The sequence below is a fragment of the Thunnus maccoyii genome, chromosome 6, assembly GCF_910596095.1.
Source record: "Thunnus maccoyii chromosome 6, fThuMac1.1, whole genome shotgun sequence".
NCBI classification, from domain to species: domain Eukaryota; kingdom Metazoa; phylum Chordata; class Actinopteri; order Scombriformes; family Scombridae; genus Thunnus; species Thunnus maccoyii.
In genome coordinates, this window is record NC_056538.1 from 26270792 (window position 1) to 26286023 (window position 15232).

Here is a 15232-nt window from a genome sequence, read left to right on the forward strand (position 1 = left end):
CTAAATTTCCCCCCTGGCCTAACAGAATCTTAAATACAGTTGAACACTCTTGGGAGCAGAAAATGAGTCATGAGAACAAGAGTTGTTGCTGTTTCGTACTTCCATTCACATAGAAACATATGACTCTGTATCAGTGGGGAAATGTGAGCTGTCTTGAGTGCAGTCTTTCAGTGGTAAACCTCCTCCCCCTCCTCCTCCTCCTCCATACAGCTACCTGTGTTATTATCTCTAGAGACTTGAGTGTTCAGATTATAGGGTTTTGTGTTGGAGCTTGTGACTAGTTGGCCCAGTTGCATTCTTGCCTTTCACCGGTGTAGTTAGGTTAAATGACAAGAATGTGTTTGCATGAGTCAGAACAACATATAGAGTTAAAATCAAACTGTCTCTGCATTAACTTGTATTTCTATCTGTTGTATTGTGTTTGATTTTACTGAGTTATACAGCTAAGTCATTCCCAACACCTTCAGCTTTGTCTGGTGTTTTACATGGTTGTATTCAGTTTACATGGAGCTCATGAGTATATGATTGTGTGACCAGGTGTTTTACACTGTAAGTTCTACCTTGTTTTTTAACGTCCATACTCAGATTTTGGCCATGGGGCAAGAATTTTCATCGTTTCCGCAAATGATACAGGCAACTTGACATTTTTGTCCTTGGGGAACATAGGGAGAAGAAGAGCAGGTGGGGGTTTGGACATTTTTCCTTTGTTCCTGTTCTAACAGGCCCAAGTATTTGTCAAATATAAGCTGGGCCTTTAAGTGGTCTTTAATAACAAAAGGACCTTAAATCTAGCTGTCACATATTTTAGGGATGACAAAATCTCCTGGCACATGGAATGGAAATCTGAACATGAGCCCCCAAAACAGGATCAGATATCGTCAATATTGTTGTGGAATAGACTGGTTCTGGCATTAATCAGAATGTGTGACATTTATGGTTCAGTACTGTCATGCACATGTTAAAGATAAATTCTAGATAGTATTTTGTGACGTCTCTCTTGCCATAAATCCAGATTCTGTCCGCTGTGGACTGAAACAAATCTAAAACCTCTGTGTTTAAATAACATTTACCCAATTTGTAACATCATGAGAATAGAAGACATATTAGCTCCAACAGTAACTAATAATTTTACTGGACTGCACCTGACAGCTGATGGGTTGGATGATACATTTTGAGTAAAAATGAAATGGATGCCAGTAAAAGAAGAGAGAGAGAGAGAAAAAGAAAACTTTAAGATACAGTATATCATGTATGGTGTAAAATAATATTTTTTCGACATTCAGCATTTATTGTGTAACGCGCCCCTGATAACGCCGACAAACTGAAGGTGATACGCCCAAATGCAGCATTGACATTAAACATTAAAAGCAGCTTGATGCGTTTTCAGAATCATGTACTGACTGTTTACAACCTTCCTAAGTGGTGTTAGTGGTGGTGAGTTTCTGTACTTTCCCCTGAAGCCATTGTGTTGTTAATCTTGAGTAACAATAAAACCATTCTTCTTCCTGATCTGTGGGTGGCTGGAATCTCCTGTGGTTATGTATTTCACTAAGGGGTTGTCACAGATGAGTCCTCTGAGACTTCTGCTGTCCTGTGCTCTTACACACCAACCCGCTGAAAATGAGATGACCCACTTACCTGTGTCCTCACTCTATCACGCTGCCAAATTACCGACAGCCATTTCCAATCTAATTGTTTATTTCTATTTATTTATTTATGCATGAAGGGCAATAGTGACGAAACAGGATGCAGACAGGGACACTATGATGTGTTAGCGGGTATTTCTAGAAGAATCCGCTGAGTGTTCCTGGGGACTTGGTGCTGTGGAACATCTTTTCTAACCCTTGCATTTCTTTCTCATGTATTAATAAAGAGCTGATAATGGATTTGGTGCACTAGCAGCATTGCAGCTTTAGAGAATACAGCGTTGGAGTCGAGGCCATCCTAACCCTGTATTCAGATATTCTGGTAACTTAAATGTAGTAAAATGTTTTATTCCGGTATTTTTGGAACATGTATGCTTATCCATTTGTACATTTTCATTTTAATGATTTTTTCCAAGTCAGCCTTGACTATCTGCATTCTGACATCTTAAAACCTTTGGTGCAAATCTCTGCGTTCAGAGGGAATCAATGTTCTGCTATCTCCTTGAAAGAGGTGAAAGTAGCTTGCTGATTCATCATGCACCTTACTGTAAAAGGATTTTACTGTAAAGAGAGCTGTTCTCTCTTTCTGCAAGTTCAAGCTAATGATCTTGCGGCAGATCGACCAAAGGAGCTGTCTGTGTTTTTAAGATTTAAATCTGTTTTGTCCCAGTGAATTTGCTAATTTGATAATGGCTGAGTGGACTGAGTGTACTACCTTTCTGAGTGTTGTCATGTGAGTTTAAGCATAATTTGACTTTGTACACAGATTTACTTCACTCTCTGTTAATTTTGGACTTTTCTTCAATGTTTTAAAACTTGTCTTTTAGTTTGCCTTCTTTCCAATGGAAAAAAAAAGAGATGGGTTGTGGTTCTTTTAGCTTTTGAGTGTGCGTGTGACTGTTGTACTCCGCTATTTTCACTTTTTAAGCCATGCTAGTGGCATGGCTCTGTGAATGTTTTGGTCCACCACTTTGGTCCAGACTCAAATATCTCTATAACTATTGGATGGATTGCCATGAAATTTTGTACAGACATTCATGGTTCCCAGAGGATGAATTTGACTTTGGTGATCCCCTGACTTTTCCTGTTGTGCCGTCATGAGGTTGACATTTGTAGTTTTGTGAAATGATATTCGTATCCCCCTCAAATAATTGTGATCATTTAGGTGACCTGACTTTTCATGTAATGCATCTGGTTAAACGTTTCTCCAATACTTGGTTTTTGACCAACTATCTAAAAAACTAATGGAATTTCCATCAGTCTCAGTTGCAATTTGTGTTTAGTGCTATTTAGCAAATGTTAGCATGCTAACACACAAAACTGGTACAACATGGTAAACATTATATCTGCTTACCATGCTGACATTGGCATTTAGCTCAAAGCCCTGCTTTGCCTAAATATAATCTCACAGAGGCCTATGGCTGTAGACTCTTAGTCTTGTTTAATATTTTTGATCATTTTGGTGTCTTGGATGACCAGCTGGTTTACGATTTTAGGCCTGAACAAATTAGGCAACCCATTGTGCATTGACCTTGGATTTTACAGCAAAACCTAACTATACCGGCTGAGGAAACCACATCCTTCATCCCCTCAAGCCCCTCATCTCTGCTTGAAGCAATCTAATTAATTTCTTGCCAATTCACATCATATTAATGTTGAAACCAAGATTCTATATCTTTATTTCAGTGTATTTACAGTTTTATGAAGCCTTCAACACACACAGCTTTACAGAATCAGAATCAGGGCTCAGATATACTGGACATTTTATTTTATCTCCAAGGATGACATCTGCAGAGCCATTAAACCTTAACCTAACACATACGGGAAAAAAAATAAAGGGTACTGTGTTGGAAAGGGTGCAAACAAGCCCACATGTGAACCTTGGTGCAATGTCTGTGCTAGCATTTTGTAAGGATGTTTGTGTCCCTCAGTGAATCTTTATTGTAATGAGCGAAGTGGCATTTCATAGTTCTGTTTCTCCTCCTTTTTGTGTTCTTTTACCCTACCAAATCGGACTGAGTGTAACACGCAATAAACTGCAGGGTTATAACAAAATAAATGGACTACCATCAACATCAAACATTGTGCATTGTGCGGTACCAGTGAGGGGTGAGGAGTGAGCAGAATGAAGAGGGGAAAAGGAGCAACATAAGGTAGAAAAACGGGGTCAGCTCCAGTTTACGTAATGGCCCTCTTCACAGTAAGCTTGAGTGCATGCAGCAGCAGAGGGTTGGGCTCCCACTCATCTGCGTCGGCTATACACGCAAAAAACACTGCACCCCCCAAAGGGTCTGTCCTAAAAGGAGCGGAGCACACATCAGGAGGAACAAGAGCCACAATGTGTTTAGTTAATCTTCTGTCCCATCTGTTGATGGTCCCAGGCATGGAACAGGACCTTTTTGGAGCAGGCTATCCAGCCTAAAGGTGGGTAGAAGGAGTCCAAATGTGCAGTATGGTGAAAACTCATGTGCCCCCCTACCCCCCTACTGCTCCCAGCTCCCCTCTAATGTAGGAAGGTAGTGCCTGAGAACAGACAACAACAATGCTGCATGGATAGGTTGGTGTGGTTCACTTCAGCTCTGAATAACTCAAGTTCACTCAGGCTGTCACAGCACTCATATAGTCATTACATTTCCTCCACTTCACACAAGCTCATGTGCATGCTGAAAGGGGCTGAGTGGATCATTTCCTCCGTCAAACCAAGGGTTGTGTTTATCTAGCTGGCTTGACCAAAAAAATTTTTTTTAGGAAAATGAGTGATAAAGAAGTAGCACAGTAAATGAGGGTCGTGTTACATTTTCTCCACTGCTCTGCTTCCCTTATTTCAACTCTTTGACCTCCTTTTCTGATCAGCTTCAGGGAGGGGAAAGTCTTTGCTGCCCAAATCTGTGATTTTTGCAATTTCATATAGAGACTTAAGTAAAAAAAATTATATAGAAGTTATAATGAGATTATAGCAAAAAAAAAGTTAGATCAAAAACTTGCAATTAAAGGCTTTTTTGATCAGTGAAACAAAGTAATTGAAGATGAAGGGAAATGATGTGCTGTGTCATACACTTTGGACTAGTGATTATCTTAAAGCTGGATCTTAGTTCCAGTTTATGAATGTTAAAATGTGTGTTAAAGTAATTGATGATCTCTGTATCTTGAATAGAACTGATTCAAGCTGTCTGGATTCATTTTTCACATGGATTGTGCTCTGTAAATGTATGCAAGGCTCTTGGGAAAGGAACACCACTGTGGACACATAAAAATTATATTGTTTACATGTCCGTTTTCAGCTGCAGATATCTTTAAATAGTAGCTAGTATATGACTATAACAGTATACACAATTCGAAGCGCACATAGTACAATTTTTTGATATGATTTCTCACATGAATGTCTGTTTTCAGGGCTTTGTGGATCGAAACAACAGCTGAAGGACCATATTATTTGAAGATCCAGTGACGAACAAAATGCCAGAAAAATTATTACTATCCTGCAGGTAATACAACATTTGTGCATGGTTCTGTCATTTGGTGTCTTGAGGCATTTCTCGTAAATAACACATTATATTTCTGTATGGATTATCTGTTCTTTGGGAGTATATGTATGCTTTATGTCCTTCTTCCCTTCAGCCTCTGAACCATGGGAAATGTCGAGAGCCAGAGCGGGGATCATGCCCTCTACGGTAATGAACATGGCTATTTGTCACGCAAGCACATGTCCCGGTCTCTTCGCATCTCTAACAAGCAATCCAGACGCTCTCGACATGCTTCATCAGGGAAAATAGAGCACAGGAACTCTGAGACGAGCACGCGCTCAAGTAGCACCCCCAGTATCCCACAATCCCTGGCTGACCATGGCCTTGAACCCTTCAATGAGACAAATATCCTCCCTGACTTTGGAAGCCCCATTTGGGTGGACCGTGTGGCCATGAACCTGCGGCCTGTTTCCTTTCACAATGACCTGGCCAATCCCTCGGTGCACATGAATACCACGCATATAACTCTACCTGGCCCCACTGCAGAGGAGTTGCAGGACGAAGACGTGTACACGGGTGAGGTAACGTACCTCCAGAAAACCCGGGACGGCTCTAAGGAGACCATCAGCTTTAAAAAGAAGAGATCTAAGTCTGCAGACATGTGGAGAGATGACAGCCTGGAGTTCTCCCTTTCCGACCTCAGCCAAGAGCACCTGACCAGCACAGAGGAGATCATAGACACGGCTAATGAGAGGGATTTTACTGACTGCGAAGGCCACCTGCAGTCTAGCCCCACAGACTCCACTGACAGGGCAAACTCCCTGGACGAGCTGTACAGCCAGAAGATTCCTGCCTGCAGGCAACCCCATGGCCGCTATGCCAAGTGGCATGATGCCAACAGGGCTATCAGGGAGGGCGAAGATGATAAGATGCTCTCGCCATCAGAGGAGGATGGGAACACCTACGGTGCATACACACTTCCCTGCCGGCGTTCCCACTGCCTCTCCGAAGGCCTGAGCAGCCACCAAGCTGCCATGTGTGCTAGTATGCAGGGCAGGAGGGCGCAGACAATACAGGTAAGATGTGGAGTGATTTCACATTGTGCTGGTCTGTCACACTACTGATTTGGCTCAAATAGACTTCTCTAAAAAATGGCACAATTCATAGAAAACAGAACACAAATCAATTCTTCTATCCATGATGTGTGTATATATGTATGTATTCAGTTTTGTTTGATACTCTTTAAGTTTGTGAAATGTCAGGGACGGGAACTGCTGAAGCTGTGTCACAGTTATTATGTGTTCTTTGGACAGAGTATGAAAAGCTGTGCAGAATCTTAATGTAGTCTGGTGGCATCACCAGTAAGACAGCTCCTCTCGTACATTTTTTTTTTCCCCCCATTGTGTCTGAGCGTTTCCTTTGCTGCATTCACCTCACAGATAATAAGCTGCTAAAACAGATTAAGTGTAAAAAAAAAAAAAAGCTTGTGTCAGGGTGGCGATGTGTTCTTTCCTGATGAAACTGTTGTTTTTCTTGGGAGAGGAGAATGAGATGGCGGGAGGGGGAGCAGAGCTTAAAGTCACTCCCTGTTTGAAATGCCTCAGTCTTTTGTTATGATAATGAGGGGAGGCCTGTGGAAGAGTGTAACAGTAAAACGTGTATGGTGGCCCTGTCACTACGGGGCACCGTCAGCCCTGGTGAATGGAGCTCTGGAGCGCATGATTGGGTCATGTGACCAGATGGAGATACCGAGCTCGGTGAAACCCCCTTCATCTCCCAGGAGCCTTTGGCCATGTGGGTAGGAGAGGGCAGACCCTGCGGTGCCACAGGGAGGGCAGGCTGCACTCATACAACAGTAGACGCTTTGCTGTGAGTAATTAGTTTTGAGCCAAACCTCAGGACTAAGCAACCCATGGACATTCTTGTTAGGCTACTGTAGTCAGTATTTACAAAATGTTTGATTTAGAAGAACAGCTCTATGCCGTATATCTGCAGAGACAGAGTAGTCGTCACTCAGGGTAGGACTTGTTGCTGGCTGGCTGTTCTCCTAGTGATGACCAAGACGTGGTTACCATGCCGTCTCACCTGTCTTGTGCCTCTGCTACGACGCAGGATGTCACAGCCGGGGAGGGCAGCGAGTACGACGACAGCGGCATCGATGGGGTGACAGTGGAGGCAGAGCACCAATCCCGACGCTACAAGACCATGTCAGCCTCCTTCTCCGTGTGCTCGGCGGCCGGCAGGAGCATGTTCGCCGGCAGCGACAGCGGCAGCAGCAGTGGAGGCGGGGCCAGTGAGTGTGTGCAGGGCGTGTACGAGAACTTTCGTCAAGAGCTGGAGATGAGCACCTGCCAGACCGAGAGCTTGGAGGAGGCGGGGTCAGCTCTTAGTGACGAGCAGAGCACTATGAGCTCCGCCTACCAGTCTGACCCTTTACTCAGCGTCGCCCAGGGGATGGTGCGCAAAGCTGGCCGGCTTGCTGTCAAGAACTTTCTTGTACATAAGAAGAACAAGAAAGTCGAGTCAGCCACGAGGCGCAAGTGGAAGAGTTACTGGGTGTCTCTGAAAGGTTTGTTTTGCCCTCAACATGTCCATAACATTGATTCTGTATTTCATAACCTCAGTATCAACACATCTCTGTCAATACAGCATGCAATTGATTATGTTTAGTTTTTTGCTGTCATACAGTGTTTTATGCAAAGATCTAATCAATGTCAACTAAGCTCAGTAAACCAAACTTTAATTTGAGCCTGTTATGAGCTTCATTATCAAATTTAATGCCAGTTGACTGGGTTTTTAAATCAAATCAGTACTATAATGATCATGATGCCTTCCTTTGCCATGCTGCACTTCTTAATCTTGGCCACTGGAGAGCAGAATTAAATTGCTAGTGTAAATCTGGCATTCAGAACTACCGTTGTTAGTTACTAGACGTTGGGGCATGCAAGTTTTAATATAAAAGTGTTTTATAAGTAATGAAAACCTTGTTTTCTCAGGGTGCACTCTGTTTTTCTATGAGACTGATGGCCGTTCAGGGATCGACAACAACAGTATTCCAAAGCATGCCATCTGGGTAGAGAACAGTATTGTCCAGGCTGTACCGGAACATCCCAAAAAGGACTTTGTGTTCTGTCTCAGCAATTCTCTAGGAGATGCCTTTTTGTTCCAGGTAAGAGAATGCTTAAATGTCATCTGGTCTGTGAATAATAGCAAATTCTCCCACAGGCAAGTCATTCCTTGACCTATATGTACGGAATGTTTTCTTTTCTTTCCTGCTCTTTCTAGCTCTGATTTGTTATTATAATTAGCAGTGAATCAACACAGGAAAAGCTAATAAACAGCTTTTTTATTTTGAGTGTCAGGGAGCTGGTGTGTTGTTTAACCTCTGACCTTTTGCTGTCCCTCCCCACACAGACCTGCAGCCAGACAGAGCTGGAGAACTGGATCACAGCCATCCACTCGGCTTGTGCCACTGCTGTCGCCCGCCAGCACCACAGAGAGGACACGGTGCGGCTGCTCCGTGCTGAACTCAAGAAGCTGGAGCAGAAGATTGACATGGACGAGAAGATGAAGAAGATGGGAGACATGCAGCTGTCTGCTGTCACTGACACAAAGAAGAGGAAGACAATCCTGGATCAAGTAAGTTTTATTCTCACTTTAACTTGTCTTCCTCATTTCCCACTCATTTCCCATGCATGTCAGACAGTTATGTGGGATTTTAAAAAGTATTATCCAGACTGGAAGAGTCTGGGAATTTGAATGTTTCTCTGAGGTCAGGGTAACTGAGAAAAAGCATCATTTTGAATGAAGTTAAAGTTTCAGTTTTTGATTCAAACTGCAGTTATGTTTACTCAGATTTTATCACCACATCGCATTTATACTTTCCCTTTCCCTCTTTTTGAACTCTCAACTCAACTGTATACATTAAAACACAAACATTTTAGTGAGACTCATATCAAAACAACATTAAATTTGACCAATCAAGGACCAAGGACCCTGTGATTATTACCTGTACTTCACTGGTATCAGTGTTGTTTAAAATATTCATAAAAAATATGATACAGAAAGAAAGTGAGCACAGCAGCTTTCACAAACATGGAAAACCATCTGCTGCAAGTTTTGTCATATTTAACAAGTATTATTTTCAAAATGACTTCCAGTTAGGTAGTGTTTGCTTCATTAAAAGTATCACGTATGTCATATCGGTATCCCCAAGTTGTTCTAAAGCAAGAAACATAAGACTAAGATGGACAGAGAAAATGAAAGAGGGAAGATGGCATTAAGACATAGATATTTGAGGCATCACCCGTTAGAGGCTGCTGATACTACACACCTATCGGCCACCAGATTGGTTTTTATTTTGAGTTTTTAACATGGTATGAAGTTGGCACCATTCAATAGCCTGCCATTCTCTCAATTAATTGCAAAGCGCATATTGTATTTAATAGGTTTGTTTACACAGAAAGGAGATCAAATGGCCTTTGTTCGGTCAGTTAGGTAGTGCCTGGTTGGAGCGGTTCTGTTTGGCAGTGTCAGGTTTCACATTGTGCAGAACTGAATAGATATAGGCCTGCTCCTTAGAAAGCTTAAACGCTCCCAGCCTCTATCTGCCAGTGGAATGTGCAGTATTGTTTCTTTCTCGTCTCTGGGCTACTTGGCAGTGATACAGAGCCCTCCGCCATGGCGCTGGCCGCCTCTTCCAAACACCAGTGCAGGACCGTGACTGGGAGGGGACAGTCCAGTGAATAATTACAATGTCCTGCTCTACTGCCCCAGTAAAAATCAAACCATTAGGCAAAGAGATCGCAACTTGGCAACACTCAACACACTGGTAACATAGTTCCTGGGGAAGAGAAGAGATGCTCCATCTTGGTCTGAAGTTAGAAAAACAAGAGCTTTGATGAACAGTTACCTGGATGTTTTGTTGTGTCCCTCTTCCTCTGTAGATCTTCTTGTGGGAGCAGAACCTGGAGCAGTTTCACATGGATCTATTCCGCTTCAGGTGCTACCTGGCCAGCCTGCAGGGAGGCGAGCTGCCCAACCCTAAACGCCTCCTGGCCTTTGCCTCCAGGCCCACCAAGCTTGCAATGGGCCGACTGGGAATATTCTCAGTCTCTTCCTTCCATGCACTGGTAAATATCACCACTCTGTTTCTTCATGTCAAATAAATGTAATGTTTTTTTGTAGTGTTGTCAAGATGGACTTTTATATAAAATCTCAGGTTTACAGTAGATACATTTACATTTTTATGCATTTTGCTGGTGGCTTCACAAATGCAACTTGAAATACTTGGAAAATAAATACTTAACTAAATAAATATCACTGTCTTGCTCAAGTTGCAGGGATCAAACCTATAACTTTCCAGTTGTAGGATGTTCTCCTCAAACACAATCCTGCTATTCAGAGCAAGTCATTTAGATTGTAACAGGAGAAAAATATGCTGAATCCCCCTCAAAATACACATTGGCACCACTGAGTACACTTGGTGCCTCTCCTAGCAGGGAAATTGATTCCAGAAAGTAAAATATGTAGTGTGAAACTACCGCTTAGCTCTATTTTGGAGCCTGGGTCTCACATAGGGCACCTGTTTGGGAGGTTTTGGTTCAGTTTTGGCCTCCCACTGCTGCGCTAAGGTTATGTGCTCCACAGCTAAAAGCACAGGTAGTACAGGAAAACATCTATTTGATTTTTTTTTTTTTAGAGAAAGAGACGTTTTTGCAGATCCGTGAGGTATTTTTTTCCCTCTCCACCATCACGGTGTTGCAGAGTGGGTGTTTGAGCTACCAAATAGCAGGGTGGGATGTCTAACAAAAGAGATGCTTTCTAATAGCTCTCTTCTCCTCTTTATCTTTCTTACTCTTTCACTCCTCTCTAATTTGCTCTTCTCCCCTCCCGGCAGTATTTCCAAAAAAAGGCTGAGAAAAGTTGACAGAACAAAAAACAGATAGAATGAGTGCCCAGGTTAAGTTTAGAGCATGCCTGCTCCTTCATGCACAGTGCTGTTTTGATGCCCAGTTCAGCTTATTTATAAAGACCTTGGACTATTGTCTCACAGGTGAGTAGCCCAGAAATGCCAGGGTGTGTAAAAATCTGCATGAGTGCAGTGTTCATGTGTGAAATAGACATGACAGCTCTATATTTGTATGTTAACTATTTATTACACATGAGCCCATGTGGCCCTTTTATCATCATCTTATTTAACAAGACAAGTCAGTTAAGAACAAGTTCTTATTTACAGCGATGGCCTGATGAAATCCCTCTTGTTCAGCATTTTTTATGCTCATGGCAAATATTTTTAACATATTTTTGCCACATGTATTAATAGATTTTGCACATTTTTAAAAGTCACTCTCTTGTTTTGCATCCTTTAACAATTTTGTTTTTTTGTTATTGGCTTCATTCTGCAAAAATATGTTGCAACACTTGCTTTTTGAAATGAGGTCAAATAGATTTTTTTTTTTTTTATCTATGCCTCATTTGGTCAGTTTGAGCCCTGACTGAGCTGTGATGTTTTTGCAGGTGGCAGCTCGCACGGAGACCGGAGTGAGACGGCGAACACAGGCCATGTCCCGCTCCTGCAGCAAGCGCAAGAGCAGGTTCTCCTCCCTCTGGGGTCTGGACACGACCTCAAAGAAAAAGACAAAAGCCCATCCCAGTATCAACCAGGTCTGTGAGGCAATCATTGAGTTGACCACACCAAGATTTCTTTTTGCCACTTCAATAAGCATTTATCCTCCACAATTGTGTTTGAGTTATGACCACTTTAACTTCTTTTTGTTTTTGTAGGTCTTTGCTGATGGCGAAGAGCAAGTGAAAAAGCCTGTAGATGGCATATATGTTGATCCTGCCAAGGAACACGCAGTAAGGAAAATTATTCATACTCTGTTTACATTAATGTAACTGTGATGTTAAGGTCAAACACATGAGTGGGAACTTACTTGACCAAATCTTTGGCCAACATTGATGTCAATAAAATATGAGTCCTCTCTCTATCCTGAATAGGCAGCAGAGCAAAGGCTCTGAGGTTATAACTATGAAGGCAACTCAGGCACATTAGAGGTTGCATTTTTTTGTTTCATTTCTTAAAGCAAATGTACAATAATTAGCTATACTCATTGGAAAATGTATTGCAATTTCTTAGATGGCAGGTAGTAAAGAGAGGACTACTTTGGGGGAATCACTGAAACATAACAGTGGAATCATTACCTATTGTGGTTTAATCAAACTTTGCACTAAAACATGCTCACATTTTAAAATTAAAAGCAAACTGAACAAGCCTTTTAATGTGCCTCTATTCACAGAAGAGTGAGGAGGGAACTGTGAAAAGCCTTCCACGGCCCAGCACAGAAAGTGACATATGGGTCCCTGACCACCTCACTCCATCCTGGGTTTGTTTGCCAAATGACCAGCCAGTGCTAACCATCATCCAGCCAGGGGAATCAGCACTGTGCGTTCTGGAAACCATCTGCAAGGTAACCACACCTAGCCTCAAATTACCTCACCTGACCAACGGTTCACGTTTCAATACAGTGACATCTGCATGATAAAGAAGAAGAGGATGTCTTGTCATGAGAGGCCAGGCAGTGGCTCTTACTTCATAATTTAACTAGACAAATACCATTATTGCAGAGTCAGAAAGATCTGAATATCTCATTTTAACAAGCTTGCTGAGTAGCTTTGTGGATCTTAATTTTTATCAGTCAGAAATGAGTCTGTAATAAGCTGCTGTCAAGTTTATGATAAAAAAACAATCCTCTTTCTGTCTTTTTGCCCTCATCACACAGGCTCACCAGCTCGATCCCACCAAGCACTACTTACGGCTCAAATTCCTGATTGAAAATCAAGTGCAATTCTACATTCCCAAACCAGAGGAGGATGTGTGTGACTTGGTATGTAACTTCCTGTTTGAACATTAAAAAAAATAAAAATAAAAACTGCCTTTCTGCACTTTTTACTGTCAAATAAAGGCAAACAAATGCTAAAAATAATCTTTCAAGAAATACCAGTAATTGCATAAGGAACTAACATGGAAAAAACCCACAGACCATAAGAGCATCATATGTTGTGAATTATTAATACACTTGTATTTTTACCCGTTTTATGTTATATTTTCTCTGTGGAAACGCCTGCCAGGGAGGACAATGCACCAAAACATAAATCTATTCATGGGAGAGCCTTAATAAATAATATCTGTAGTGACTTTTTTATTTACATCATGTACTCAGACGCATCACAGACTATCTTGCATAAGGACTCTGTTTGATCTCCTTTGTCTAATACAGAAAATTAACGCTCTCTTTCCATGCTGTCAATAACCCACCCACTAGAATATGAATAAAGTAGGCCATTGTGTCACGATTTATATAATAACTTCTTTTTGTTTTTCACAGCTTTACAAAGAAATTGAGCTCTGCTCCAAAATAACAAAAGTAATCCAGTTTGACCGAGATGTATCCTGCATGATTGGTTACGGTAGGACCTATTTAAATGTAGTTTCTTTTAGATTGATGGTTATAATTATGTTTTTGTTTTCAGTTAATATGCTGTTTTGAAGTCAATGTCAAAGATTTTATATGTGGTGCTGTTGTTTTAGGGTGTAATAATTGCTTTTCTTTGACCTATACCTGACCTGAATTTTTTCAGACGCACTCCCATTTGTTCTGCACAAATCCCTCTGATGTGTTTTATATAACAGAATCCCCCTTCTCTCTCCTCCTCCTCCTCTTCTCGCCTCTATGCCTCTCCTTTTCCTCCTCCAGGTTTCTCCATTTCAGTGGTGGAGGAGGACGGGGTACAGCAGCTCTACATCACTGATGTGAAGGCGGGCGGATTAGCCTTTGCCAAAGGTTCATTACCCTTCATTTCCATCAAATGAACTCCCTGATGAACTGATGAGTTACAGCTAGAGGAAAAAAGGAAAAGAACTGGAGTTGCATTAGCAAATTTTGTTCTTCTCCATATGTTTGTAGAACTAAGCAAAGCATTTTTCTTACATCAAAGTCAATAGACATTTTTACTGTTTCTCTTTAGAAGTACATTAGCAGATGCTTATTCAGTAGGCAGGGAAGGGTTCAGAGAACACAGCAGTTCTCAAGGGCGTTGATTACTATAATCATAACCACACTGTCTCTCACTGGCCTTTGTAAAAGATCAGGGCTGCCGAGTTATGACTTCAGCACGGAGTGAGATTTGTTCCTTTGTTTCTGGGGGGGGGGGGGGGCTCTCTGGCCTTATGAAACAACACCTTTTTCATAAGACTTTTTCTTCCAAACATAGGACAAGAAAGATCTATGCTTCTCACCATGGACATCTTGTTATGTTTTAAAATGGGGGAGCAAACTTGGGAAGATACATAATTGGCAGAGGGATTTCCTGCATTTCTAAACCACCTAAATTAGTTAGATTGAAGGTGCTATGAAGATCAAGAACGCATCAAGAACAGTATATAATTGGGTGGATCGGGACAGGAAATGGCTATGTCATATTTGAAATTATGTTTATAAAAACATTATGTAGCCTAAAATGGTAGTAGGTTGCAGGCCACTAGGCCATCCTCAAGGTCAAACAAGGACAAACAATTTATGTAAATGAAATAACCTTACAACACATCACAATATGATTTGGATGATTAAACCTGGTTAAATAATGTTAAACCTGAGGGTTGCTATTCTCAATACTCAACTCAAAGTCTTTGTTGTACTTTGCTGCAATTGAAAATGCAACAAAGTACAGCAAAGACTTTGGATGAATGAAATGGCCTCAACTCTAACATAAAAATTTATTATTGGGAATCGCGAGGGAATCAAGAGGAGCTGCTGCCAGAAGAGCCTCTGAATGAGATTACTCTGAGCAGCATGCATGGGAATAAATTACAATATAATAGATTTGTGTATATTTCCCGCTTTCCCCCTGATGGTCTGAATAACTGGCTGCTTCTGCTGCTGTTGCGCTGTGCTGCTCTGTCTTGTCTGTCTGTGCGCTGTCAGTGTCCTCTTTTCACCCCACGACGTTATCAGTTATGAATTTGTTTTTCACTGTGTGAGAAAATGTACGTGTGGCGTGAGAATGTGTGAAAATTGTCAATTGTGTGAGTCTCATGGACAATGCGTAACAGTTGGCAGC

General features: G+C 41.7%; 1 protein-coding gene across 3 annotated transcripts in view; it reads left to right on the forward strand.

Annotated features, from left to right (window-relative positions):
- Nucleotides 1-15232, forward strand: part of LOC121898374 (rho guanine nucleotide exchange factor TIAM1-like) — a 51434-nt gene that overhangs the window by 20821 nt on the left and 15381 nt on the right. For all 3 annotated transcript variants that reach the window (XM_042413383.1, XM_042413384.1, XM_042413385.1), the window contains exons 2-13: nt 5040-5131; nt 5265-6186; nt 7223-7679; nt 8107-8279; nt 8525-8749; nt 10057-10242; nt 11630-11776; nt 11897-11971; nt 12412-12582; nt 12895-12999; nt 13501-13582; nt 13870-13956. In XM_042413383.1, the coding sequence (XP_042269317.1) occupies nt 5275-6186; nt 7223-7679; nt 8107-8279; nt 8525-8749; nt 10057-10242; nt 11630-11776; nt 11897-11971; nt 12412-12582; nt 12895-12999; nt 13501-13582; nt 13870-13956 (2620 nt within the window). In that variant the 5' untranslated portion in view covers nt 5040-5131; nt 5265-5274. The remainder of the gene's footprint in view (nt 1-5039; nt 5132-5264; nt 6187-7222; nt 7680-8106; nt 8280-8524; nt 8750-10056; nt 10243-11629; nt 11777-11896; nt 11972-12411; nt 12583-12894; nt 13000-13500; nt 13583-13869; nt 13957-15232) is intronic.